At 44.1% G+C, this 24742-nt stretch overlaps 9 protein-coding genes across 9 annotated transcripts; 5 read left to right on the plus strand and 4 right to left on the minus strand.

Moving 5' to 3' along the window:
- Positions 1 to 18: 18 nt before the first annotated feature.
- L199_006078 (uncharacterized protein) lies at positions 19 to 2473 on the plus strand (the record flags this gene model as incomplete). Its single annotated transcript, XM_064891779.1, has 3 exons — positions 19 to 44; positions 122 to 644; positions 815 to 2473. 3 exons carry the CDS (start codon positions 19 to 21, stop codon positions 2471 to 2473), a joined length of 2208 nt encoding a protein of 735 aa, XP_064747851.1.
- A 363-nt stretch (positions 2474 to 2836) lies between these two features.
- L199_006079 (citrate synthase, mitochondrial) lies at positions 2837 to 4757 on the minus strand (the record flags this gene model as incomplete). Its single annotated transcript, XM_064891780.1, has 8 exons — positions 2837 to 2902; positions 2976 to 3245; positions 3310 to 3463; positions 3518 to 3609; positions 3677 to 3967; positions 4034 to 4327; positions 4388 to 4576; positions 4719 to 4757. 8 exons carry the CDS (start codon positions 4755 to 4757, stop codon positions 2837 to 2839), a joined length of 1395 nt encoding a protein of 464 aa, XP_064747852.1.
- Positions 4758 to 4861: 104 nt separating this feature from the next.
- Positions 4862 to 7018, plus strand: L199_006080 (uncharacterized protein; the record flags this gene model as incomplete). Its single annotated transcript, XM_064891781.1, has 7 exons — positions 4862 to 4898; positions 5316 to 5401; positions 5460 to 5477; positions 5616 to 5693; positions 5774 to 6145; positions 6234 to 6434; positions 6575 to 7018. The coding sequence occupies 7 exons, from the start codon at positions 4862 to 4864 to the stop codon at positions 7016 to 7018; spliced, it is 1236 nt and encodes a 411-aa protein (XP_064747853.1).
- Positions 7019 to 7460: 442 nt separating this feature from the next.
- On the minus strand, positions 7461 to 8473 carry L199_006081 (uncharacterized protein; the record flags this gene model as incomplete). Its single annotated transcript, XM_064891782.1, has 3 exons — positions 7461 to 7824; positions 7879 to 8243; positions 8300 to 8473. 3 exons carry the CDS (start codon positions 8471 to 8473, stop codon positions 7461 to 7463), a joined length of 903 nt encoding a protein of 300 aa, XP_064747854.1.
- A 346-nt stretch (positions 8474 to 8819) lies between these two features.
- Positions 8820 to 11829, plus strand: L199_006082 (T-complex protein 1 subunit epsilon; the record flags this gene model as incomplete). The annotated part of the gene is made up of 15 exons (XM_064891783.1): positions 8820 to 8870; positions 8958 to 8983; positions 9040 to 9085; positions 9156 to 9180; positions 9262 to 9297; positions 9467 to 9631; positions 9763 to 9893; positions 9989 to 10056; positions 10129 to 10470; positions 10693 to 10813; positions 10872 to 11057; positions 11132 to 11269; positions 11339 to 11519; positions 11605 to 11709; positions 11804 to 11829. 15 exons carry the CDS (start codon positions 8820 to 8822, stop codon positions 11827 to 11829), a joined length of 1647 nt encoding a protein of 548 aa, XP_064747855.1.
- Positions 11830 to 12345: 516 nt separating this feature from the next.
- On the plus strand, positions 12346 to 13888 carry L199_006083 (uncharacterized protein; the record flags this gene model as incomplete). Its single annotated transcript, XM_064891784.1, has 6 exons — positions 12346 to 12492; positions 12586 to 12806; positions 12931 to 13015; positions 13095 to 13235; positions 13323 to 13572; positions 13683 to 13888. The coding sequence occupies 6 exons, from the start codon at positions 12346 to 12348 to the stop codon at positions 13886 to 13888; spliced, it is 1050 nt and encodes a 349-aa protein (XP_064747856.1).
- Positions 13889 to 14223: 335 nt separating this feature from the next.
- Positions 14224 to 16563, minus strand: L199_006084 (uncharacterized protein; the record flags this gene model as incomplete). The annotated part of the gene is made up of 10 exons (XM_064891785.1): positions 14224 to 14330; positions 14410 to 14443; positions 14529 to 14908; positions 14998 to 15112; positions 15184 to 15426; positions 15511 to 15565; positions 15655 to 15791; positions 15876 to 16123; positions 16208 to 16360; positions 16440 to 16563. 10 exons carry the CDS (start codon positions 16561 to 16563, stop codon positions 14224 to 14226), a joined length of 1596 nt encoding a protein of 531 aa, XP_064747857.1.
- A 432-nt stretch (positions 16564 to 16995) lies between these two features.
- On the minus strand, positions 16996 to 18648 carry L199_006085 (protein disulfide-isomerase domain; the record flags this gene model as incomplete). The annotated part of the gene is made up of 6 exons (XM_064891786.1): positions 16996 to 17239; positions 17310 to 17578; positions 17656 to 17880; positions 18003 to 18141; positions 18225 to 18493; positions 18556 to 18648. 6 exons carry the CDS (start codon positions 18646 to 18648, stop codon positions 16996 to 16998), a joined length of 1239 nt encoding a protein of 412 aa, XP_064747858.1.
- Positions 18649 to 19333: 685 nt separating this feature from the next.
- Positions 19334 to 20333, plus strand: L199_006086 (uncharacterized protein; the record flags this gene model as incomplete). Its single annotated transcript, XM_064891787.1, has 4 exons — positions 19334 to 19471; positions 19589 to 19766; positions 19846 to 19984; positions 20120 to 20333. The coding sequence occupies 4 exons, from the start codon at positions 19334 to 19336 to the stop codon at positions 20331 to 20333; spliced, it is 669 nt and encodes a 222-aa protein (XP_064747859.1).
- Between the last annotated feature and the right edge of the window lie 4409 nt (positions 20334 to 24742).

The following is a 24742-nucleotide window of genomic DNA, read 5'->3' on the forward strand; positions in this document are numbered from 1 at the left end:
AAGTGAATTTCGCCCAAGATGGAACCACCCCTCACCCTCAGCATGTAAGTCTAGTCTATCATCTGAGATGACTTACCTACACAAGCTGATCGGCTACTGATGATGACTCTGTATAATATAGAAATCGAATATCACCACCATCCTTGATCCCAAGCTACCTTCCATCCGCCACCTCCATCTCCCCCACTTCGCCTGTACCCCTCCCACACCCACCTAGGGAATTTCATTTCTCCCCTACGCCGAATTATCCTACACCGTACGGCAATGTCTCCCTAGGATCGACGTTGGACCTAAACGTATCGTTGGAAAATACCATTGCGGGCAAAGCGGATGTGCTGGGGGTGAGAATGATGTTGGAATGTCAAGGTCCAGGAGGGAGGTTTAGGCTCGGTGAGGTGATTCATTCAAACGATAACGATAAATCCAAGGATGGGGAACAACCTTCCTCAGCTACTTCTGAAAATAATCCAAGTGCTCAAGAAGGACAAGAACACGAGGAATTGTCGATACTTCGTTATGGGGAAAAAGTCAATCTCAAGATCGATAATGAAATTAAAGACTTGGGGGTGAACGTCCTGATAGTTAGTGTTGCCTGGGAAACGCTGGAGGGGAGGAAGACGTTTCAGCGGTTTCTGAAGTTCAATGTGAGTGCGTCTTGATCTGGGTTCGGTCTGATACTGGTTGTGATCAACTTGGACCACTCTATGGTCATCGTAGTGCCGCCTGTCCTTAGTCTCGTTTGACCTCTCCGTCTCCTTGCTGTTTATATGAGATATCATGATGACTGTTACATCATCTACTTGCAATGCCACAGGTCATCCCGCCATTATCGATCAAAACCCGAATCCAGACACCTTCCAACCCCAATACCCTGCTCTCCCCCACAAAGAGAGAACAAGTCTACTTGGAAATACTTATTCAGAACGTATCTGGTGAATCGATGATATTGTCCAATGTTTTCTTGGAACCCGTTAAAGGGTTGATATCCGAATTGACCCCAAAAGAAGAGGAGGAAAAAGAAAAGATCATTCTTCTACCTGAAGATATACGTCAATTCTTATTTATCCTTTCGCCATCCAACGCTGAAGATGCAAATACCAATGCCGATACGGTGTCCAAATCATCTTTCCCACCTGTATATCAACCCGGTACGATCCTACCTCTAGGAAGATTAGATGTCACTTGGTTATCTGGGATATACCATCTGAAAGGGAGATTACAAACTTCAACTCTGAATCGACGAGTCCCCGTCCCTCCAACACCTGCCCAACAGCAACAACAACAAAGAGGGGTCTTACCTGCACGTACGCTGAGCTCACAATCCGCTATATCCACACATGGAAGTCCGTTATCCACTCCGCAAAAAGATAGACTGGGTGCCAACAGCACAAATGCAAATGCAAATACGCTTCTGGCTCCTAGCCCGATCAAAGGGACTTTGAACCCCCGAGATGTAGGAGAAGAGGATCAATGGGAATTCGATCTGACGTTGATAGACGATCAGAGGGAATTCGAGGTGGAAAAGAAATTCTCTATGGGATGTAGGTTGGGTGTGAGGTCGACAAAGTATATTCATGAGAGTGCTTCTAGAAAACCATCAAGTATATCTGTACCCGGTCCCAAGGAGAAGAAGGAAGAAGAGAATGATAATGATGATGATGTACCCTTAAGTCGAATTTCTTCAAGGGTTGATCAAGAATTACCACCACCTCCCGCACCTAGAATAGCAATTCAATATCTCACTCCCATTCCATCAGCTCCTATTACTCAACCGAGTGTTGGTGGACCTTACATATCAGTGTTATCACCTTCGAGAACCAGTAACCCTCTTTCCCCTGCTCCCTCGTCAAATGCGACTTTGGTTGATAGACGACCATTCACACCTCTGTCCAACACTGGTGCTGGTGCTGGACCTAGTAGACCTATGACACCTAGTTCGATAAGTAGTCAATTACGACAGGCTCAATCTCAGGGATTGGGTTTAGCAAGTAATCAGAATTCACCAAGGGTTGGAAATAGGTTTGGGGACGGTACTCCTCTTTCATCCAATACGAATACTGCTGCAAACACCGATCAGATTGTGTTAGATGATGAACGAGTGGATGGACAAGATGTGTTTCCACCTCCACCTTACATTACCAACGGTACTGGCACACAGAAGACGAAAGGAATCATCAATTTGGGTAATTCATTGAAGTTAGTAGAGGTCAAACCACTTGGAAAGGTGATTCAGAATATTGGTCAGCTTGCCTATATAGTAGATAACGATCAAGATCAACATGAAATCAAAGGTAAACATAATTGGGAGGTAGAGTACAAATTCGATTTGGAGTTTATGGCATTCGATCAAGGATTAGTTGATCTGGGTGGATTGAGAATCATGATTTTGGATGATAGCGGTGAAGGAGAGAAGATTGATGGGAAGGTCGTAAAGGAGTATAATAGTTTAGGTGATATTTATATTGTAGGATAACACACTCTGAACACTACACGGTGTGGCAGTCGTCGAATAATTGTCTAACGTAGCCCATATCATCACATATCATATTATACGATTGAAACGAATTTTGATGCATGTCATAGCTCTCTTCATTTTTCCTCATAATGGTAATTTAACCAGTAATGATAAATATCGTAAGACTTGAACTTGGTTGACCATCATCTGAAAGATCTGAAAGAACATTCGATGCAAAAATCCAAATGCATTTACCCTAGAGATCCTATCGGAGCATATAAAGATACTAACATGAGATCAATATATACTTTTCATTCTCCCTCCTTCGCTTTCTCTCTTTCTCTGCCCAATAGCTACTAGCTACAAAAATGATTTATCTGCTTATTTACCTTCGAACATCTTCTTGATAGCTTCAGTGGAGTATGACTTGGGTCTTTCGAGGGGCATCTATCAACCATCAAACAACTTTGATCAGCTTTTTATGCTTTGTAAAACCAAAAAGAGGGAAAAGAAAGCTTACACCAAGAGCTCTGTCCCAGATCAATTGAGAAACGACACCGAAAGCTCTTGAGACACCGAACAAGACAGTGTAGAAATCTTGTTGGTGAAGACCGTAGTAAGTCAAGAGTACACCAGAGTGAGCATCGACATTAGGCCATGGGTTCTTGGCTTTACCAGCTTCGAGTAAGATGTTAGGAACAATTTTGTAGATTTGACCAACAAGTTTGAATCCTGGGTCGTTGGGGAGGTGTTTAAGAGCGAATTCTCTTTGAGCAGTGTATCGAGGGTCCTACACAGTATCACACATCAGCCGAGTGCAAACATAACGAGCAAATGTGTATCAATAAACATACGGTCTTTCTCAAAACGGCGTGACCGTAACCTGGAACGACTTGTCCAGATTTAAGAGTTGACCAAACGTATTCAGCGACCTGTTCGTCGGTTGGCTCTTTACCGATGGCAGCTTGCATCTTTTGGACCCATCGGAGTACTTCTTGGTTGGCGAGACTATGTCGAGTGCCTGGTCAGCTAAGGATACAGATGTAGAGGCAGATGACCTACCCGTGGAGAGGACCGGCAAGACCGTTAAGGGAAGCAGCGAATGAGAGGAAAGGATCAGAGAGGGCTGAACCGACCAAGTGACCAGTGTGGGCCTATCCGAATTCATCGCTTGTCAGCTGTTGCACGCTTGGGTTGCGCTGAACACTAATCTGAACTTACAGAAACGTTACCACCTTCGTGATCAGAGTGGATGGTGATGTACAATCTCATGAGATCGACGAAATCCTTGTTCTCACCGAAACCAAGCAAGTTGGACAAGTTGGCAGAGTAATCGAGGTTTTGGTCGATGGCTGGGAGTTTACCATCACCGTAGACGTTTCTGAAGATTCGACCGGCGATGTTGGGGAGTTTGGCAATGAGGTCCATAGAGTCATCGAAAGTGGTCTTCCAGTATTCTCTCTTGTGGACACCGTTAGAGTAAGCTTTGGCGAAAGCGGAGTCGTGGTTAAGCTGAGGGTGGGCAAGCATACATCAGGAAACTGCAATCACAATTAGACATATGTGGGATATACTTACAGCGTTGACGGCGATGGAGAATTGGGTCATTGGGTGAAGGGTGTTAGGGCATCGGTCGATGAGCTCCTCAACGAATTTAGGAAGTTCAGCTCTGGCAGCCCATTCTTGAGAGAGTCCCTTGACTTGTTCTTCAGTTGGGACTTCACCGGTGACCAAAAGCCAAAAGAGACCTTCAGGAAGGGGTTCAGTACCACCTGGAGCGGTAGGAAGCTTTTGTTGAACTTCAGGGATGGTAAGTCCTCTGAATCGGATACCTTCTTCAGCATCAAGTACGGATCCTTCCCAGATCAAACCCTACGATGAGTGTGAGCTTAAAACCACTAGACAACATATGTGGGAAGAGGAAAGACCCACCTTGATACCTCTCATACCACCGTAAGCTTGGTCGACGGTAACCTCACCGAAACTCTTGTTACCGTGAGCGGCTCTGACAGCTTTAACATTCTCGATTTCCTTTGGGATCAATTCGGTCAATCGCTCTTTGAGACTGGGAGCGAAAGCTGAGGGGGTAGAAGCGAAAGTTCTAGCGAAAGATGGTTTGAGCTATAGAACCATGAACAAACAAACGTTAGCTATTCATGCGAAGAGACGATGAAGGAGTAAATCGGCTAAAACCAGAATGAGATGATATGGTACGATACGGCCGAGAGATAAGAAGGTCGTTGAGGCTGGAGTCACTACTTACCTGAGCTCTGAGAGCGTTTCTGGAAGCGATGAAGCTCATTTTGAAGATGAAGGTGATAGGTAAGACAGCAAGAAGAGGGAAGGCAAGCTGATGATCTCAAAAAGAGAAGAGAAGAAAGAGATGAAGAGAAAAGCAAAAACAAGATGGGATGTGAGATGACGAGGGTGGTGGTGAGAATGCGTGAATGGTATCTGGCGGAGCTCATGTATAACGTATATCCGTATTTCGTAGGAGTGGAAAATATCCAATAATTTCAGGAATCACCGGCATCTTTTTTGGGGAGGGGCCGGTACCCACTTTGTATTTTGTTTGAGTATCCCATATAATGATAAAACACAGTTCAAAACCGAAACAGACCGATCAGGCCGAAATTGTCACGTGATTGAACCGATTATTTCAATAGCTGATGATGATGACTATGATGTTCGAGAAGATGATGATGAGGAACCATGATGACCGTTTGACAAGGTGCGAACGAGTGTATTTACCATTAGCCGGTGTACAGAACAAAGCCGAAGAGTAAGTGGGGAAGGAATGGGTTAGTCACTGTTCTGGCCAGCACGCTGATGATGCAAATGCGTACTGTACGATGAACAGTGGTATTCGATACGACCTACTATGACCTCTTGGAGGTATCGGTGGATGCTACCGACGCAGAGATCAAGAAGGCTTACAAGAAGAAGGTGAGTATGTCCTGACTAGAAGGTAAATATGGGTGCTGATCTAGGCATGGTTTAAAAGGCTATGCAGCATCATCCTGTGAGCGAGACGAGATATACGATGATATTCGATGACTAATCCAGACGACGCCTCGATGTACCTGCTATATAGGACAAAGTGAGTTGGTAGTAGCGAATCTAAGCAATCGTTCAGCTGACAAGGTAAAACTTCTCGTAGAACCCAGATGATCCACAGGCACACGAGACTTTTCAGAAGATAGGTCAAGCATACGAGACACTATCAAATCCTAATGACGTGAGTTGACTGTCCATTTACTTGTCCACCTGTGCTCCTTAGAGACTATGTATTGAATAATGATTCGGATCTGTACTTAGCGAGCGACATACGACTCTCATGGACCTGACGGTCCACCCAGAGGTGGCGGTATGCCCTCAGATATGGGTATGGACATGGACGATCTGTTCGCTCAGATGTTCGGTGGAGGTGGTTTCGGTATGGGCGGTGGATCATTCGAATTCGATATGGGAGGTGGACCATCGAGACGTAGGAAACCGGCGAAGGGAAGGGATACGGTTGTCCCTTATGATATAAGTCTGGAAGAGGCATACAAGGGTAAGAAAGTGGTGATGAACCTTGAGAGGGATAGGATATGTGGTGGGTGTAAAGGATCTGGTGCCAGACCGGGGGTGGAACCGAAGGAATGTGGGAACTGTGAAGGCAAGGGAACGATATTCACAGACAGACATGTGAGTGTCACTCCATTCAGCCAGCCTAGATATACCCACAATCTCTCAAGTGCTAATTGTTTTTTGTTGCCTTTGATGGTGATTGTAGATTGCACCTGGATTATTAGGCAAAGTGAAATCACCTTGTCCATCATGTCATGGAGAAGGCAAGAAGATAAGGGACAAAGAGAAATGTAAGAAATGTAAGGGACTTAAAGTGACTAAAGAGAAGAAGAGGATAGAATTCATGATTGATCCTGGTACGGAGGATGGAGAGAGGATAGCATTGAGAGGTGAAGGTGATGAAGAGGTGAGTGGGGTTCTCCTTATTAGCGTCTAGGTTTAGGAATTGAAGATCAAGCTTCGTTATATGATGGACATCAAAGTTAAAGGGATAATAGGGATGATTCAAGTTTTTGGTATACTGACTGTTTTATAACCTACGTACAGCCCGATGTCCCTGCTGGAGATATCATATTCCTAATCCGACATTTACCCCATCCATCGTTCAAACCCCAACCCCACTCACCAGGCGGTCTCTCCATCCTCATATCCATCCGTCTCTCCGAATCTCTCTTGGGCTTCTCGAGGATCCTATTTATCCACTTGGACGGAAGGGGTATACATGTGGATTCGAAGAGGGGAGACAGGATAATTAAACCTGGTTCGGTGTATACGATCAAAGGTGAAGGTATGCCTATACGAGGTACATCCAGAAAAGGTGACATGTACGTTAGGTTCGATGTGGAATTTCCTACGACAGATTGGGCAAAGGGTCTGAGTTTGGAAGACGGACGTGAGGGAACAAAGGTTGAGTTACCTGGGAAGAAACCGGATTTGAAAATTGAGGGTGAGGTGGTAAGGAGGGAGTTGTCGACTAAGCCTGTCAATTGAGGATAAGGGAGAAGGGGAGAAGGGGAGAAGAACGGAGATCAAGGTGTACCTGGAGATAGTCGCCCTTGCGCAATTCAGATGAGAGCAAGTCACCGGAGATTGTCCAGTCATGCAGGAAGGTAGAGGGCCGATCTACCTGAACAAAACGTGGCGAGCTGTTTACTCGTACAGTCGAGGAATATGAAAGAGGCAGGACGTGCGGCGGGGTATATCTTTTGGGTTTGAGTTGGACAGTGGATGAGACAAATAATTGTAGCATATTATATTGGATATCTGAAGGTTTTGGGCATTTCAGCATTTACAAGAACGGATCATACATACATACATAATATACACTACGACCAACTCATACTCATATGCACCTTTCATTGGAAGACTGGAGCTCATAACTCGCATGTTCATATCAAAATCGGACTGACAGCATCCATGAACAACTACGAAGCTATATCTTTACACTGACCGTGTCCTTGCTGCTGTCGGTAATTTTCCGTTTTTTACCTATCTTATTCTGATCTTCAGTATCCGAACTTCTCTTGACTCCCTTTTTATCCTTTTCATTCTGGATCTTATCTTCTGCTGTGACCTTCTTGTCCTCATTATCATCATCTTTCTTGTCTACCTCTATCAGCGTTCCCTCTTCTTCCTCCCGCTCATCGTCATGTGAGGTTTTACTAGCTTTCTTTTTCTTCTTGCTGTTTTTCGCTTTCACCATTGTATGCTGTACCGTGACATTCCTTTTCTGTTCAAGTCCAAGCGGGATAGTGGATAGGGTGATAGTCAAATAAGGATGATGGGTCATTTTGGGTCTACACATGGTTATTCAGTATGTGCATTGATAGCGGTATAACTCGAAGACTTACCTCAATTTGCCTTTCAAAACCCTCTCCAAGCCATTCATTTCCCCTCCCATTGCCTCTTCGCTCTCAGTCCCAGGATCAGGTACAGGTGGATGATACAAAGCCGACTCGGTATATTGCCATATCCCTTTACTCATCCTCATCTTCCCCTTCCCCTTAGTCTTCGAGTCATTGCTGGACGAACGTAATTGTTCGATATAACTTCGTTTTATTATTTCCACAACGGATATCAAACGAGATATGTTGGTCGTACATGTGAGTAGTGTTGTCGAGTATTTATTCGTGGTTGATGGTCCAGCTTCAGTATTTTTCTGGTTCGGCTGAGGGGGAGGAAGAGTATGTAAGACTAAGGGTGTATGTGGATTAACCTACATCACTTTGTCAGCTACACCTCTTCACCTGACGAGATACGGATATCACTTACATTCAGAAAGTTGATAGCGAAATCCACGAAAGATGATATTGACCCGCCTGAGGTGATTCGCATCTTATATGGTTCATCTGGATTGATTTCGATAGGTTTTGAAGGTCGTTTAGCTGATTGAGCTCGACCCTTGCTGGAAGATCCCTTGTCCTCATTGCGTTCAGAGTCTACCATCATGTACGGACTCTATTTTTCGATATCGATGATTGCCTAAGGCTCTTGAGCTTGTTTGAGGTCTCGAAGTATCATGAAACTTGTCAACAATTTCTGAACACGAACGACCCAAATTCATTCGATACGAGTATTTTGAGGGAGGACCTCCACCCGTCTCTGCAACTCTTAGGCTCGCCAATAGCGATGAGTGGAACGTGCCTACCCTGGATGATCCGCGCGCGTTGGTGGATGTTCATGGAATTTCAGTTCGATAATCTACATTCCAAAATTACATTACACTACTGGTCTATACATCATATCTTCGCGTTTTCAAGACTTGTCGTCCCTATAGCAGGAATCACGCAAAATGTCGGTAGGTCAAATAGATCCTGGACAAGCAGTCTACGCTCAAGATGAGGTATGTGTCAATTTCAATCCGGGCTCAGCTGTGCCTATCGCACTCACGCAGTCTCAGCTGATCAATTGACTGATTGATGCCAAATAGAATGGAAGACCATTTATCATCGTTCGGTGAGTCAGCTAATACCAACACAAGAGCCATAGCTGATTCGCAGTTGATGGTACAGTGAACAAGGGAAGAAAGTGCGAACGCATGGATTAGAAGCTATCAGGGTGAGCTTCCACTACCTTGACGTTTCTTCGGATCGACGAGTGTAAGCTGACGATGCGATATGTGTCATAGAGTCATATCCTTGCTGCTCGAGCTGGTGAGATTGTTTGAAAGATGACGAAACCTTGGAAGGAGAGGAACAGGAAACGCTGATTCGTATATGATTTTACCGGTGTAGTCACAAATATCATCAAATCTTCACTTGGTCCTCGAGGTGAGTCATACGCATACGACCTCTTCATTTCTCCTTGACCCTTTTTGTAAGACGAGGGGTGTACATAGACACTCATAGGAGTCTGACAATTTTCCAATTTCTCATCACATATCAGACTGATCAGTAGGCTAACTGCGTGTTTTGCTTTTTTCCTCCGTAATCCCAACAGGTCTCGACAAAATCCTCATCTCGCCAGACGGAGATATAACAGTCACCAATGACGGTGCTACCATATTGGGTCAGATGGAAGTAGAACATCAGATCGCCAAGTTGTTGGTGGAAGTTTCGAAATCGCAGGATGATGAAATTGGAGATGGTACGACAGGTGTAGTCGGTGAGTGTTCATTTTTTTTGACCATATCAGGCATATCTTTCAATATCAATACAAGTCAATCCAATTATCAGAAACTATCGCTCGGTCTCATCAATGATATAATGGAGCTGATACTTTGATTACGCTCTTAGTCCTTGCCGGCGCCCTTCTCTCATCGGCTTTAGATCTCTTGGATCGAGGTATTCACCCAATCAGGATAGCAGATGGTTATGAGAAAGCCTGTGAAGTCGCTGTGCAAGAGTTGGATCGAGTAGCTGATAAGGTGGGTATCACGTCACTGCTCTTGTAAACTCTGAAAATTGTGGTGTGCTCCATGGGTCATCGAGACTGATATTGATTTTGATATATCATTTACAGATCGAGTTCAGTAAAGAAGATACTACCAATTTATTGAAAACAGCCAAGACAAGTTTGGGAAGTAAGATGTACGCTCGCTTCCCCTTCTTATCACATCACATAACATAAGGACTGAACTGTACTTTTGTTCGTCATTGTAGTGTTTCAATAGCCCACGACAAATTCGCCAACATCGCTGTCGACGCCGTTCTCTCCGTAGCGGACCTAGCAAGGCGCGATGTCGATTTCGAACTGATCAAAGTCGATGGTAAAGTCGGGGGATCATTGGAAGATACTTCACTGGTGAAAGGTGTCGTAGTTGACAAAGATATGTCGCACCCTCAAATGCCCAGTACGGTCAAAGATGCCAAGATCGCGATATTGACTTGTCCGTTTGAACCTCCTCGACCTAAGACTAAACATAAGTTGGACATTGAGTCTGTGGAGGAGTTCAAGAAACTGAGGGAGTATGAGAAAGAGAAGTTCCAAGATATGATTAAGATGTGAGTGGGAGTGGTCCTTCAATTTCGTTCAGCGTGGGATTGTGCTATGTAGGTCGGTGGATGAGTTCTGGACTCTGAGAGATGGGACATGCTCCTCAGGAGTATCAACTGGGAAAGGGGCAATCGCAGTGGAGTATGAGCGCGGACAAATCCGGGCCTGGTGGAATATCGGACCAAAGATGGTACATATAGGATCGAGAGCTGACAAGCGTTACTACATAGGGTCAAGGACACTGGAGCCAACCTAGTCATCTGTCAATGGGGTTTCGACGATGAAGCCAACCATTTACTCATGCAGAATGAATTACCAGCTGTCCGATGGGTCGGTGGACCGGAGATTGAGGTGAGCTGAATACATAGACCCCGTGGAATGCCTGAGCTCATGCTTCTCTCATCTTCAGCTCATTGCTATCGCCACCAACGGACGAATTGTACCTCGATTCGAAGATCTTTCAGCTGATAAGCTTGGTCGAGCCGGTCTCGTCAGGGAGCTCACATTCGGTACTACGAGGGATAAGATGCTGGTCATTGAGGAGTGTGCGAATACCAGAGCTGTCACCGTTTTCGTAAGGGGAAGTAACAAGATGGTAAGTCGAGCTGAGCTACCGTCAAGCCACAAATTACCACAGAGCTGTGTGCTGATCAACTTTACTTGTTTTAGATCATCGACGAAGCCAAAAGAGCACTTCACGATGCCATCTGTGTGGTACGAAACCTTGTTAAAGACAACCGAGTAGTATATGGAGGTGGTGCTGCTGAGATCTGCGCTTCCATTGCTGTATCCAAGAAGGCTGATGAAGTGAGTGCAATACGGCCAGTCGTGCAGGTTATATAAGCGCATTATTCCTGATCTTGACTGGACAATTAGATCCCATCGATCGAGCAATACGCTATGAGAGCGTTCTCGAAAGCTCTCGATGCCATCCCTCTCGCCTTGGCCGAAAACTCTGGTTTATCACCTATCGATACCCTGGCAGATGTGAAATCTAGACAGGTCACCGAAGGTAACCCCAGATTAGGTATTGACTGTCTCGGAAAAGGAGAGAATGGTGAGTGTCTGTTGACTCTCCAAGCATAATCGTGATTACTCTTTATTCGAGCATTGCTGATGTTATGCTTTGGCGGGTTGCGTAGATATGAAAACACAACATGTATACGATCCATTGATCTCGAAACGACAACAATTCTTATTAGCTACTCAAGTGGTGAGAATGATTTTAAGAGTGGATGATGTGATAGGTGAGTAGATTGGGTAGACTGGGTCTCCGGATTTCAGGTTTTTTATCCCCTTCCCGACGTCAGGCCAGTATCGCTAACATATGACGTTTTCTAGATGCATCTGCCTTCAAAGATGAATAAACGAAGAGATGGTTTAGTGTAGGGTAACAGTGTTCAGGTTAATGATCGCAGTTGAATATGAAGTCATGTCATATATATACATTTTTTTTTTCTTTCAATGCATGCATAAGCTACTCGATATGGGATGCATAACATCATGATTCAGGATCCGATTAGAACCGATTGGGACACCGGTCCGGAGTATGATACGGTGATTTACCCTGAGATTAGGATCACACCCAGAGTGACGTACGGTTATTCCATCATTCGATTCGGACCGTCCAACATTACTGCTCTCTCTCCTCACCGACACAGCGGTATGAGATGGATACCACTGGTACTACCACCACTGATAATCATTTCCATATTCCATGGCCATAGCCGCTTTATTCCTTTTCCGTACCGATAATCTTTTACATTTCCATTTTCCATCCCATAGATCATAATTATTAACTAGTCCAACAACAACCTCACTTGTATCTACAACAACAACATCAACTCAGTTTAATCCTCACTAGCACACCACACGCACACACAATGGCAGCTCCTCAGACTACACTCGGTGCGGACCTCGAACCACCCACCACTGACCTTATCACCCTCACTCGACATATCCTGTCGAGACAACGGGCATTGGGTGAGGAGGCTTCCGGTGATCTCACCATGCTTCTGATTGCTATCCAGGTGAGTAAGCTCTCACTCCCTTCACTGTTTACTCGTTGAGTGATGAAAGGAGGTATCTGCTGTGGGCATGAAAGGCTAACGTCGTGTGAATAGGTAACTTCCAAATATATCGCATCAAATGTACGAAAAGCCAGACTTATCAACCTAGTTGGTCTTGCCGGTGCATCCAACGTTCAAGGTGAAGATCAAAAGAAACTCGATGTCTTGTCAAATGATATCATGGTGAACGCCCTTTCAGCTTCCGGCAAATGTAGTGTGATGGTTTCAGAGGAAGTTGATGAGGCTATTATCGTCGGTGGATCAAAAGGTACTTAGTGGGTATCAACGTTTTCTTCACTCCTACCTCCATGCATGTATCTGGCATCTCTGATTCGTCGGTCATATGGTCGCTCAAAGGGATGTGATCTCCAAGCTTACAAATATTCTTCAACCTTACAGCGCCGTCGTTTTCGATCCCCTTGATGGTTCTTCCAACATCGATGCGGGTGTTAATGTCGGTACCATCTTCGGTGTCTACAAGGTCGTGCGTTATTATACAAATTAAACAAATGGTTGTTATAGACGAGGTAGAAGCTGATTAGTGATACTTTTCGCGATTATAGTCAGACCCATCTAAAGCTTCTGTCGCCGACGTTTTGAAACCAGGCAGAGACCTCGTAGCGGCCGGTTACACAATGTACGGTTCGTCATGTAACCTTGTACTTTCCACTGGACAAGGTGTCGATGGATTCACTCTTGATGAGGTGAGTCACCCTTACCTAACTTATGACTAGATCACTCAATGGTGCTGTGCTGACCTGTTTTTGTCCTCTCACTTGTGTCATATATAGGCATTGGGAGAGTTCATCCTCACCCACCCAGATATCAAGATCCCCTCTCGAGGTAAAATCTATTCATTCAACGAAGGAAACTCGCTCCACTTCTACGAACCTACGAACAAGTACTTGGAAAGTATCAAATACCCTTCGAACGGTAAACCCTACTCGGCTAGATATATCGGTTCGATGGTCGCAGACGTTCACAGAACGTTATTGTACGGTGGTATCTTTGGTTACCCAGATGATAAGAAGAGTAAAGATGGTGAGTTGTTCCACTTTCTTTGAAATTGTATATTCCACGTCCAGTGGTCCAGTGATTCATGATCTTCTATATCTTGGGAGCGTTCACTGACTTTGACCTAAATATTACAGGTAAATTGAGAATGCTCTACGAAGCTTTCCCAATGTCGTTCCTTACCGAACAAGCTGGCGGAGTAGCTACAACCGGAACTCAAAGAATTTTGGATGTCGTTCCTAAGAATATCCACGGTAGATGTCCTGTCTTCCTGGGTTCGAAGGATGATGTAGAGGATTTGAAGAAGTTCTACGCGGCTTGGGACGGTGAGAAGAGATGGTAAATTACGTACACTCGTAGTGGAGAACATTGAAGAAGTGAGAGAAGTAAAGTGAAGTGAATGAAGAAAAAAGTTATTTGTAGTAGTATAGCTTTGGTGTTCTTGTGAATGTGCTTGTTCCAATTGATTAGTACATATGCATTATTTTATCCTTTATTCCTTCTCCGTTCAGCATAATGCACTGGATAGACTACGTTTAGTCCGATAGTATCGACATCCCACATGGAGATGGAACAATATAGAACTGTAGCCGACGAAGCGTTTCATTAATTCTGCATATCATCTTGCACTACACATCACAATTCGTATTATTCTATCTCTAATCACTCAACAGTATCTTAGAGATCACCCATATCATCCATATCATCCGCATCATTCTCGTTCTCCTGGATGAGCTGAGCGATCTCTCTATCCCTTTCTCTGGCGTCGGCAGCAGTGTCGAGTTCTGTATACGAGAAAGAATGTGATCAGCTCTCCAATAAGACAAATCTCACTGGCGTCGCGTTAGCTGAATATGAACTTACCTTTTCGGTGAGCGTTGGGAGGGTATCTCATTGCCTGTAAGGAGACATAGTCAGCTTCTGTCCAACATAATAAAGATAATCACCAAGAAAGCAAATGAAATGAATTGTTTAGCACTCACTCTAACACTCTCATTGTAAACCTGTGTACAGAAATTAACCCTCTTGTTAAACTGAATAGTGGGTTCATCCGTCTCATAAACATTTTTGATTTGTTTAGAAACGATGAAACCCTTTTCATGATCGATGAAAGCATCAATCACACCATCTTTAATTGCTTTAGCTACTATATATTCTGTATCTTCTTCAGAATCCAATTTCAACTTTATACAGATATCCGCTAGGGAGATCCTTGAGTAGGACAAGGTGATAGATCGAAGGGCAGTCTTGATTACGAAATGTCTCAATCGAAGGATAAGGAAATGAGTCGAATCGTTTAAGAATACTTGTTCGTGCGTTTGGAATGCTTTTTCGAATCCTGTTATATCTCCTATTCTGACGGCTGATCAAAATAACAAAACCACCGCGTCAATTGAGATTTGGCTGAACTGGGTCTTTCGGTTGTCGCTATGACAGTATGACTCAGCTTACCTTGAACAATTTGGAAGTAAGGTAATAAAGCTTGTTTCAAGACTGGTTTTCTAAACATGGCTCTATCTGGGATGACACCAGTCAAAAGTACGACGATGATGAAGTATTTATGGATCTGAGGTTGCAACATTGTCAGCTTATCCACTTACATTTGGTGTAAGCCGATGTAAGCTGCTCCTGACTCACCAGTTGTACAAAACCGGGAGCGACCTCGTCCTTGGGCGCCCTCCTGATAGCAGTCTGCAGATAATTTCTCGCTTGAGCATAATTCAATTGGATAGCTCGTAGTCTACCTGCGTAGAATAACCATCTGACAGTCTGAGCTTGGTTGGCTGCACCGAGGAAAGTGGATTTGGCGATAAGTTTATCGGCTTGGTCGTATTGCTGAGAAGCCAAATAAGATCGCAAGAGCAAGTTGATTACGGTGACCTAGATCATGCAGAGGTATCAGCTATAAGTTGACTTTACCGCGAGACCAGTTCAGATCAGTTGAGGGTTGAGGTTCAAACTCACCTCTAATGTCTCGTCTTTCCTCAAAGAAGCTGTTTGTCGGATAGCCAAAAACGATCTATCATGGAACAACAGCGAAATATTAGCTACCGCATTCGGGCAGCGATGATAATGTCTCAATGGGAAACAAAAGAGGGTTGGACTCACGGCTGTAATTCCGCCAATCTACCTTGTAGCTCATAAGATCTAGCCAAGTAGAACCACACTTTCGCGGCAATCTGATCCATCGTTCGTCGATTGAGCGAACTAATAATTTCGGTAGTTTCCAGAGCGAATTCACCAGCCTATACGAAAGATATATCAGTCTAAATGTCCAGCTGCAAATCATCACAGTGAGAGCTGAATTTTAGGAAAAACACGATACTCACCTCGACTATCTTGCCTGCATCTAGATTGAGGAGAATCAAAAGTAATCTCAAGTAAATGATTCCCTCAGGGATCAAGTCATTTCCACTATTATCCAACGGAGGTGTAAACTTCTTCTTCTGTGTAGTAGCAGCAGTATCACCAGCGGTTGTAGTTGAATCGGTAGGATCAACTTCCATTGACTCTTCGCTCGAGGAAGAAGGTAAAGAAGAGAATATGGGATTGGCAATTAACGATTGACCCGTTTTAGCTGATTGCACCAAAACCGAAAAGACCATTAGCCTATCTATCTTGTATGTAGATATACAGTTGAAGCAAAAGAGACTGGACTTACATCCTTTAGGGAAAGCTTGATCGAGTACATTCTTCAGCACAGATTTATTCAACTTCTTCCTTAACGTGGTTAACGTTCGTAAGACCCGGATGGTGAATCTAGGTTCTATAGTCGAGACTGCTCTGCCGATCAATGTGATGTTATTCAATATTTCTATATACAGTGTAAGTGCAAGCAAACAGTCAGTACGTATGCTTCACAAATGGAGAGACACATGGGATCGCCGACTCACCCTCTTCAACTGTCAATACTGGTTCTTCAACTACGGGTTTCTCCACTTGAGCAGCGGTCTCCTCTTCTCCCTTCTTCTCATCTTTGGCGGGCTCTTGAAGCTTTGCGGTTGGGTTCTTGGCCATTCTTGATGATGCGATGATTGGCTAGTGGAGTGTCCGATGTTTGGTCTAATCTTTTAACATCGATGGTGTCGAATGTATCAGCAACTTGTTCATCGATGGAAGGAAGTATCGACGCGCAATCTCAAATCACTGCAAGCTGAGACTGACGTCGCATCCATGTTGCCACGTGTCGACATGTGGCACGTCTCACTCTGCTCCATTCACATTCCATGCTTGTTCTCCTTGGAAGATGCAGGCAGTATCATGCTACCAGACTATATCGTAGGTAAATCAACGACAATGTTGTGAGTCCTGTCATATGCATTCCATGTATCGGTCTGTGTTATCACTACTACACTAGCATACGGCTACTATTCCTCCTTATCCTATCCATTCCCTCGATGATCTATCCATACCTTTCCGTCTCAGTCAAATATTGCTCCAACCCATCGCTTAAAGCTCCTCCTTGATCTTCTTAGCTTTATCTTGAACCGCATCGGCAAACTGATCCACACCATCTTTGGCTTGTTGTGGGACTTGCTTAGCAGCATCTACAACTTGTTCGTAGATATCTTCAGCCGCATCGGCAGCCTCTGAGGCTTTCTGAGCAGCGAATGAAGAGAGAATGTTGGCTTTGATTTTGAGTTCATCGAGTTTCGTGGGTGCCAAAGAAGGTGAGGCGAGTAAGCCGGCAATTCTATGAATTCGTTTCAGAGTGTTAGCCTTCTTCTTCCCTTCTAGCCAACCATGGTGAATGAGCCACTCACCTAGCTTGTTCCTTGGTTAACCAACCTTCACCTTTCTCAATGACTCTCTCCATCGCTTTGACATAGTATTCAGCAGAAGTGTTGGTCTTCTTATCGGCCCCAGTCAAAGTGGCGAGGTATTCTCTGGCTTTACCGAGAACATCAGGTCTCTCAGGGAGAGAAGCGGTGAAGAAGTTGGAAGCGAGAGTATCGAGAGTAAGGACTTTACCGGCAGTCTCAGAAAGGAGACCAGTGATGGATCGGTGGGTTCCACAGTGTTCGTTGAGGAACTATCAGAAGTGCATATATCAGCAATGCATGCGAACGAAGGCGATATTGATGTGGTTTTCGGGAATGGATCACTCACATCAATGAATTGTTGTTCCGATCTACCAGTAGAATAAGCGATAGGTTCCTTCGATCCCTTAGGGAAGAATTTGATAGTTGGGAAAGATCGGACATCGTATTTGGCAGCGACGGGCTTGTTAGGAGCGGCATCGGCATCCATCTGAGCGACTACACAATCGGATTCAGATAAGAAGGCTTTGGCAACTTTCTCGTAGGCTGGTTTCATGTTTTTACAATGACCGCACTATGTTTATGAGGGTTAGCTTTATATTTCGGCATGTGCAAAATGGATCTGCAGAGCATGATATTGGGGAGATGCAGAAGGTAGTGAAGTGGAATTAAATAATCTGATGTTATTGGACTCACCCAAGGAGCAGTGAAAGCGACCAGGACATTCTTATCATCATCCAAAGCGATATCATCAAAATTGGAAGCATCGAGTTGTACAGCTACAGGAGGAGGGGGAGGCTTGATCTTTGACTTTACACCAGATTTCTCAGAGACACTATAATCACCGTCGTGGCATTGAATCAGCTACAGCAAACTTTTATCGCAGGTCGTATTGTGTATTGGGATGGATAGACTCACAATCCAGCTAAAGCTTCCAAATCTCTTCCGGAAGAATAATCTTCAGGTGTCAACGAGCCTTTAGGGAACCATTTGAGAGTTGGGAATCCTTTGACATCATATTTTGAACCTAGTTCTCTACCTACGCCATCCGCATCGGTTTTGGCAATTACGACTTTGTCTGATGGGAAGGCATCGGCGAGTTGCTCATACACCGGTGCGAGGTTCTTGCAGTGTCCACACCATGGGGCATAGAATTCTACCAGAGCTGGTCTATCACCTCCTACGTACTGCCGGTGACAGCTCCATCAGCATTCAGCTTGATTGGTTGATAATCAGATCATCGACTTACTTCTTCAAAATTCTTGGTATCTAAATCGATCACGTTACTTGCACTTGCCAAAGCGGCGAAAGCGAGGAGCGAGAGTGGAATGGCGAATTTCATCTTGTACTGTGTTCCTACTCTGGATCAAGTGAAGAGTAGTTTGTAAATGTAAATTACTGGATCAGATGAGGTTATGATGATTCATTCGCTGATCCTTTTGACTCTTGACTTTTGCTCCACGTCACGACACAGATCCGCGTGGCAATCCATCCGCAATGACGTGTTGGGTGACAAACTCTAATTACCTTACCTTTTCCTTCTCTCGTAGTCGTGAATCGCTCGACGCAACTCTAATTGGCACGAGAGTACAACAGCTCGCAAGTAAGACTTTCTCTCGTATGGATCATACTTCGGTACATTACTGATAGCTGGGGAAAAACCAAGATGACGAGCACTCGTCTCTCCTTTGAAAGGATTTTGCGCGTTCCGACGATATCATTATCCTTTCTTCACCAGAAGACTGATTTGACTCGAGGATAGGATATGTTGAAATGACGAAACTCCCGACTTGACACTCCGCTGAAAGTTCAAAATCAAATGACTCGATTTTGTTTCTTTTTTCAATAACGATATAATCAACCTCAAAAGTCAACGAATCTACCGGATCTCATCGCATCTCATTCCAAGTCTGCCCTTGCCGACCCAAGACTCTCGTATGATATATACTAGTTCATCCCCTACCAACCCTACACTGACCGAGTCATATAGCTCCCTCCAATAGACACTAAATATACTAACAACCACGATGGGAGCACCCGATCGAACAGTCGGTTTACCATATCATCTAGCCTATCCTATCCTTTCTTCTGTCCTTCTGGCTATAGCCGCTTTCTCAAGTGCAGATTCTGTGTGGTATGTATCGGTCAGTACGCAGAGTCAAGTGGTGAATTGCTTTAACCTCTCATCAAGTATGCACTGCGAGCGTGAACTCATTCTCGGCCTTATTACCGTGTCAGATGGAAAATCGCTAACAAAAAGCATTGTATCTATTTATACGTAGATACGATTCGGTTCTCAAAATTATTGCGGCTACAACGTCTCCAACCTCGTTATAACAGGTAAACTAGGATGTATATTCAGAGGATTTCAATATCAAATACCATCTGGATACTTTGGATTTCCTGTTCCGAATGATATCAATCTGAACTTGAGTAAAGTAGCTGTAACGAGTGTAGTTGGTGAGTAACAATACAGTACAAACAAACCAAAAAAAGTACTCTCAATCCACCACTGAACTATTTGAACTACCCTTCGCAGCGTTTGCATTAGTATTAATCACCGGAGCACATCATGCCTACACCATCCGATATTCATTCCGCAAGATTCCTATCCCAAATGAAGATAAACTATATAGTTTAGCTATGATTCATTTTATTTCTGTATCGGTATGTTTCGTGTGAGTGACGTCTCACCTCTTATCTCTTAACAACAGACCACATACCACATACTACATACTACAGAATGATGAGCATTACCAAAACTCTAATTATCATATCTTTCAGTATTGGTTTACTGATCTGTTATCAATCAGCTTCACATGGGTATCATTCATCGCTCAAGCAGCTATGGTAGGTCATGCAGTCTCACAATCCAACAACATCGTCACAGCCAGTGACAGCGATGATTTAGGTAATGGCGTGGCGATTTATTGGGGTCAGAGCGTATGGTTGGTTTTGGCAAGTGCTGTTATCCATTTTGGATGGGGGTATGAGGCTGTCAGATGGAGAGCAGCTTTGATAAAGTGATTTATGAGGTGTCCTACCGATATACAGTCGTGAAAAAAGAAATGATGTAGGATGGCAGGGGTTTAGGTGACGATACAATTAATAGATGTTGGAAATTGACTGTGTGATACTGTAAACACATACTTGCCAAAGATTCTCGATTAGGTAGTTTGTGAACATATTTGGACACATCTAAGGTGACCATCTTAGAACAGCAGCTCGTTCGTTCGCAGCTAAGCTTCTCTCGCAGAGGGACACAGGCAGGGTAAGACCATGCTACTTGTCTTGCTTATCCGGACGAGAATGACCTGACAAATTTGGTCCGCATCGGGTGGTCAAGAATGAATACTCCTTGTCACATTCAGCGGGAACTCCACCTGGTCCACGTTGACGGATGTGGGGCACCATCTTCAGTTAAAAAAGATCAACAACACAAAGTTGATCGATGTGTGTGCGCGTGCTCCTCGAGTTATCTTATCAACTTACGATTCATACACGAGAGACACCACATCGAACAATGCTGAGATGATCATACCATTCTTGGAAACGTCCTTCTGGCTCGTACGGAATATCCAATATGTCGTAAGTGTTTCCTCTCACCTTCTGTCATGCCCATTCATCATCATCGTTGAACCTGACGTGACTGATTTCCATCCCCAACAATAGATTGCAGTAATCTTTGGCTTCACCACCATTACATTTTCTCTGGCAGCATGGTACATCCTCAAACGATTTATACCGTCGCCTCTATCTTTCATACCTTTTCTACAATTCACATCGAAAACGAGGCCAACGAGAAGAACCAGGAATGTCAAGGGCAAGGATGTAAAGCCCACTGTAATCGAAAGGAAGCCTAATACAAGGTCGACCACGAGAACTCGAAAATCGATTTCAAAAGGATCGATATTTGAAGGATTAGGGACGGTCGTGTCATCGACAATAGGATCAGGCAAGTACAAACCCCTTCAACACGATACGACGATCCAAGTTGACCAGTAAATCATAGGATTGATACTTTGTTCCATCGCTTCGAGTTTGATCTGTGCTTATTCATTGACTGAGAGAGGTTGTTATACACTTAGACATATAGGTTTGTGGGTGATTGGCTTCAATATATCATCAACAAAGCTATATGTTACGGCGTATGCTAACTTGAGGTGTTTGGGCTTGATGTACGATGCAGAATAGAATGGTTACCTTGGAAAGAAGGGCTGAAATGCTATAGGACAAGATGGGATTGGTAAGTGGGAATATCACCTCGATGATGATAATCCACATGACCGATAAGCTGATGATATGTCTTCATTCGGTGGTGGACAGGTTCGCTGATGTACTAGGGGAGTTTATGTTGACAATCTTGCAAATTCAAAACCACGACTTCAGTCAGAGTGGTATGAAAAGCATGTAATCCGATTTCAATACATCAGTATGTATGATTAGTGCCAATACTTTTATGTGGATGTCGACACGCACTAGAGACAGCACGAGGGAAACATCTTCGTTAACGATTATCGTTGCTGAAATATCGTCAATAATCCATAACAGATACTGCACTGCTTGAGGGCACGATGGGCACAGAGATATTCATATGAGATCTGCAACCCAATTGCATGCTGTGCAAACCTACAAACAACAAGCTGATCCCCGAAATCACCAATCCCGAAGAACATATATGTAGAAGATCGACTGAAACTAGCGTTGTCGCAATAGAAGTGATGTAATTCTTTAGTTCAGGTTCGAGGTGATCTAGTGTGCTGTGTAACTGAGTATCGATCACCCCAGAATTTCAGAATTTCAAAACTTTCTTCCGTTTTCTTTTTTTTTGTTTATTTCAGGACTTCGAAATGACTTGTTCGTGCTGTGAGATATATGTTGAAGAGGAAGATACTCAAACCGATTTGGGAGTGACATGCAGTACAAGTAACTCCGCTCCACCCAACACCGAACTGCTATGTCATTAAGCCACCTCCTCGTGGTGATCGTCGTGGAGTGCTTGTAAGAAAAAGGGGTACAGTAGTAACGATGATCAGGGCTCGTAGGTTTATTTGTCTCGTCTCGGTACCTTTTCGATTGGACAGGTTTGGATTTTCTCCGCACCGGTAAGTTATTTGATTTGGTTTGGTTTCCACAATTACGCTTGTTTAACTGTTTAACACTACGGTATGTACTGAAACTGTATGTTTTCTGTTAATCTGTTGATCTATGCAGTACAGTACACCATGAACTATACATGTAACGGCCAGGAGGTGGCTGTATGAGTCATACCAATTACGAGTATGCTCCACTTGCGGTATGATATGTCGATGACAGACGCCCCATCTTCATCGAAAAAGACGGAGATGGTAACATCGCCTGTCCTGTCGATCAGCTCTCAGCCATCATATTATTTCAATGGTCAGCGGCGTTTCACCGAATGGTAAAGATGTAAAACGTAATTAAGGCGTTCTGCCATGGACCGCCACTCTTTTATATTTCGGAACGTGGAAAGGGCAAAAGAGGTGCAAGGCATGAGGAAAGCCACTTTGTAAATTCCTGGATGATCTTCTACGCGGCTCGTGGTTTTTTGGCTTACCCCTGAGTGATCTTAGGGATCGACAAAATACCTGTAGAAAAAACTCCGAGTTTGTTTTCTTTCGATGTTTCGCCTCGGGCTGCAGCGCCAGGATGATCTGTTTGGATCAAATCCCTATCCCGAAAACATACCCTGTAGCTGTAGAAAAACAAGAGCGCTTCTCAATTTGTGCTTTTACTGCGTGCGTATGCGTACAAACCACGTACAGCACGTACTGTATCTTACTGTACATGATTGCTTCGGACGTAATACCCTCTTCATTCTTGCTGTTGCTGTCTTCCTTTTTGTGGAAATCTTTTGACTGGTTGCATTTGCCGAATCGTCATCATATCGATCACCTATCCACTTGAATTGAAACATTTTCCTTTTTTCCTTACACCTCACAGCTCACATCTCACATCTCACACGATACTTGGCAATTCCATTTCCATTTCGTGCGTTGGAAGCAGGTTTCTGTTTCTGCGTGGCCCGCCGCCTCTTTTTTGGATTTACCCCTTTTACCAAAAATACAAAAACATCACGACATCACCACTGAAGCTGCCTGTCTGATCGACGATACCGTACTCCATCCCGGAAACCGAAAAGATCTTCAATCTACCCGTCCCTTTCTTTAGTTGAGAGTTTCTGCTTTTTCCTTGATATTCCACCTACCATCGCTTTTGAATATCACCATCGTCATTCTTTTTTCTTTTCATTACTGTACGATCGTCAGTTCCCAAACTTTAACTTGGCCCTTCTCGCTACTCCAAGTACCAACCCAACGCTCAGCCACTGTAAAGCAATACCTTAGAAAGGGATCGTCGTCGTACTTTATTCACAACCATTCTGTCACCCGTCATCTGATCAACCCATCTCGCTCATCATCTCCACTTCCGGTGATCAACATTTCTTATTCTTGCTATAGACCAGGATCTTCGTTCAGTTCAACTGCAACATCGTATACCGACTACTGAGATTGGATATATTTTATGGAATCCGTTTAGACTGATTGTTCATCACATTCCAAGCTGTGTATATCTGTGTATATCAAAGGAAGTCTTCCGATCAATCAATCAAGAAAGTGATCCGTTAGTCCCGGCAGATCTGTATAGGTGGAACATACCAAAGGATCCGAAGAAGCAACATAGCACAATATAGTTCAGTGATAACAGTTCTGGTCTGGAATTGTATAGTGGATCGTCTCTGTGAGTACAGTTACATCCTTTCTGCTCCAATATCTCTTGATTATCTTCACCTTTCTTTGTTTCTTATCAAAGGACGGAGTGGATGTGAGGAAGTTGGAATTCAGGGATACCTTGGAATGGGATGGGATGTTTGTTAGAGTAACACCGCTTTGACCGTGTTGTGGTGTGTGGTGTTTTGGCTCTACCTCATATCAAGGTGTGGTGAAGAGATCCAAGCGTGCACAACACCGACGATGATGATCCCACTCGCAATTGAAGAAAACACAACAATGCTCTACCTGCCTTTGACTGGAAAGAGATCTCAACGAGATACAGAGGAGTGAAAGGGAACGGCAAGAAGTCATTGATCATCTCGGACATCCCCTCTATGATGAAACTCCGAAATCATTGATGGTAATGGTGATGGTGATGGTGATGACGATCAATTGCGCTTTGTTCCGTATTTGATGGTGATGGATTACCCCTTCTACCTTCATCTCTCCAATGCGGTGGCTGTTTCTTCATCTTCTTTTGCCCTTTATCAGCTCCAAATGATGGGATGGCATGCTGATCTAACCTGATCTGATCTCATCTTCCCCCCACCCTGCTCACTCCGTTCAATCACAATCGATATCCTCATCCCCGGACATCACCATGGATTCCTTTGGCTCGTCAATCCAAACAACTCATGAAAC

This window comes from Kwoniella botswanensis, chromosome 1 (genome assembly GCF_036426115.1).
Source record: "Kwoniella botswanensis chromosome 1, complete sequence".
NCBI lineage: Eukaryota > Fungi > Basidiomycota > Tremellomycetes > Tremellales > Cryptococcaceae > Kwoniella > Kwoniella botswanensis.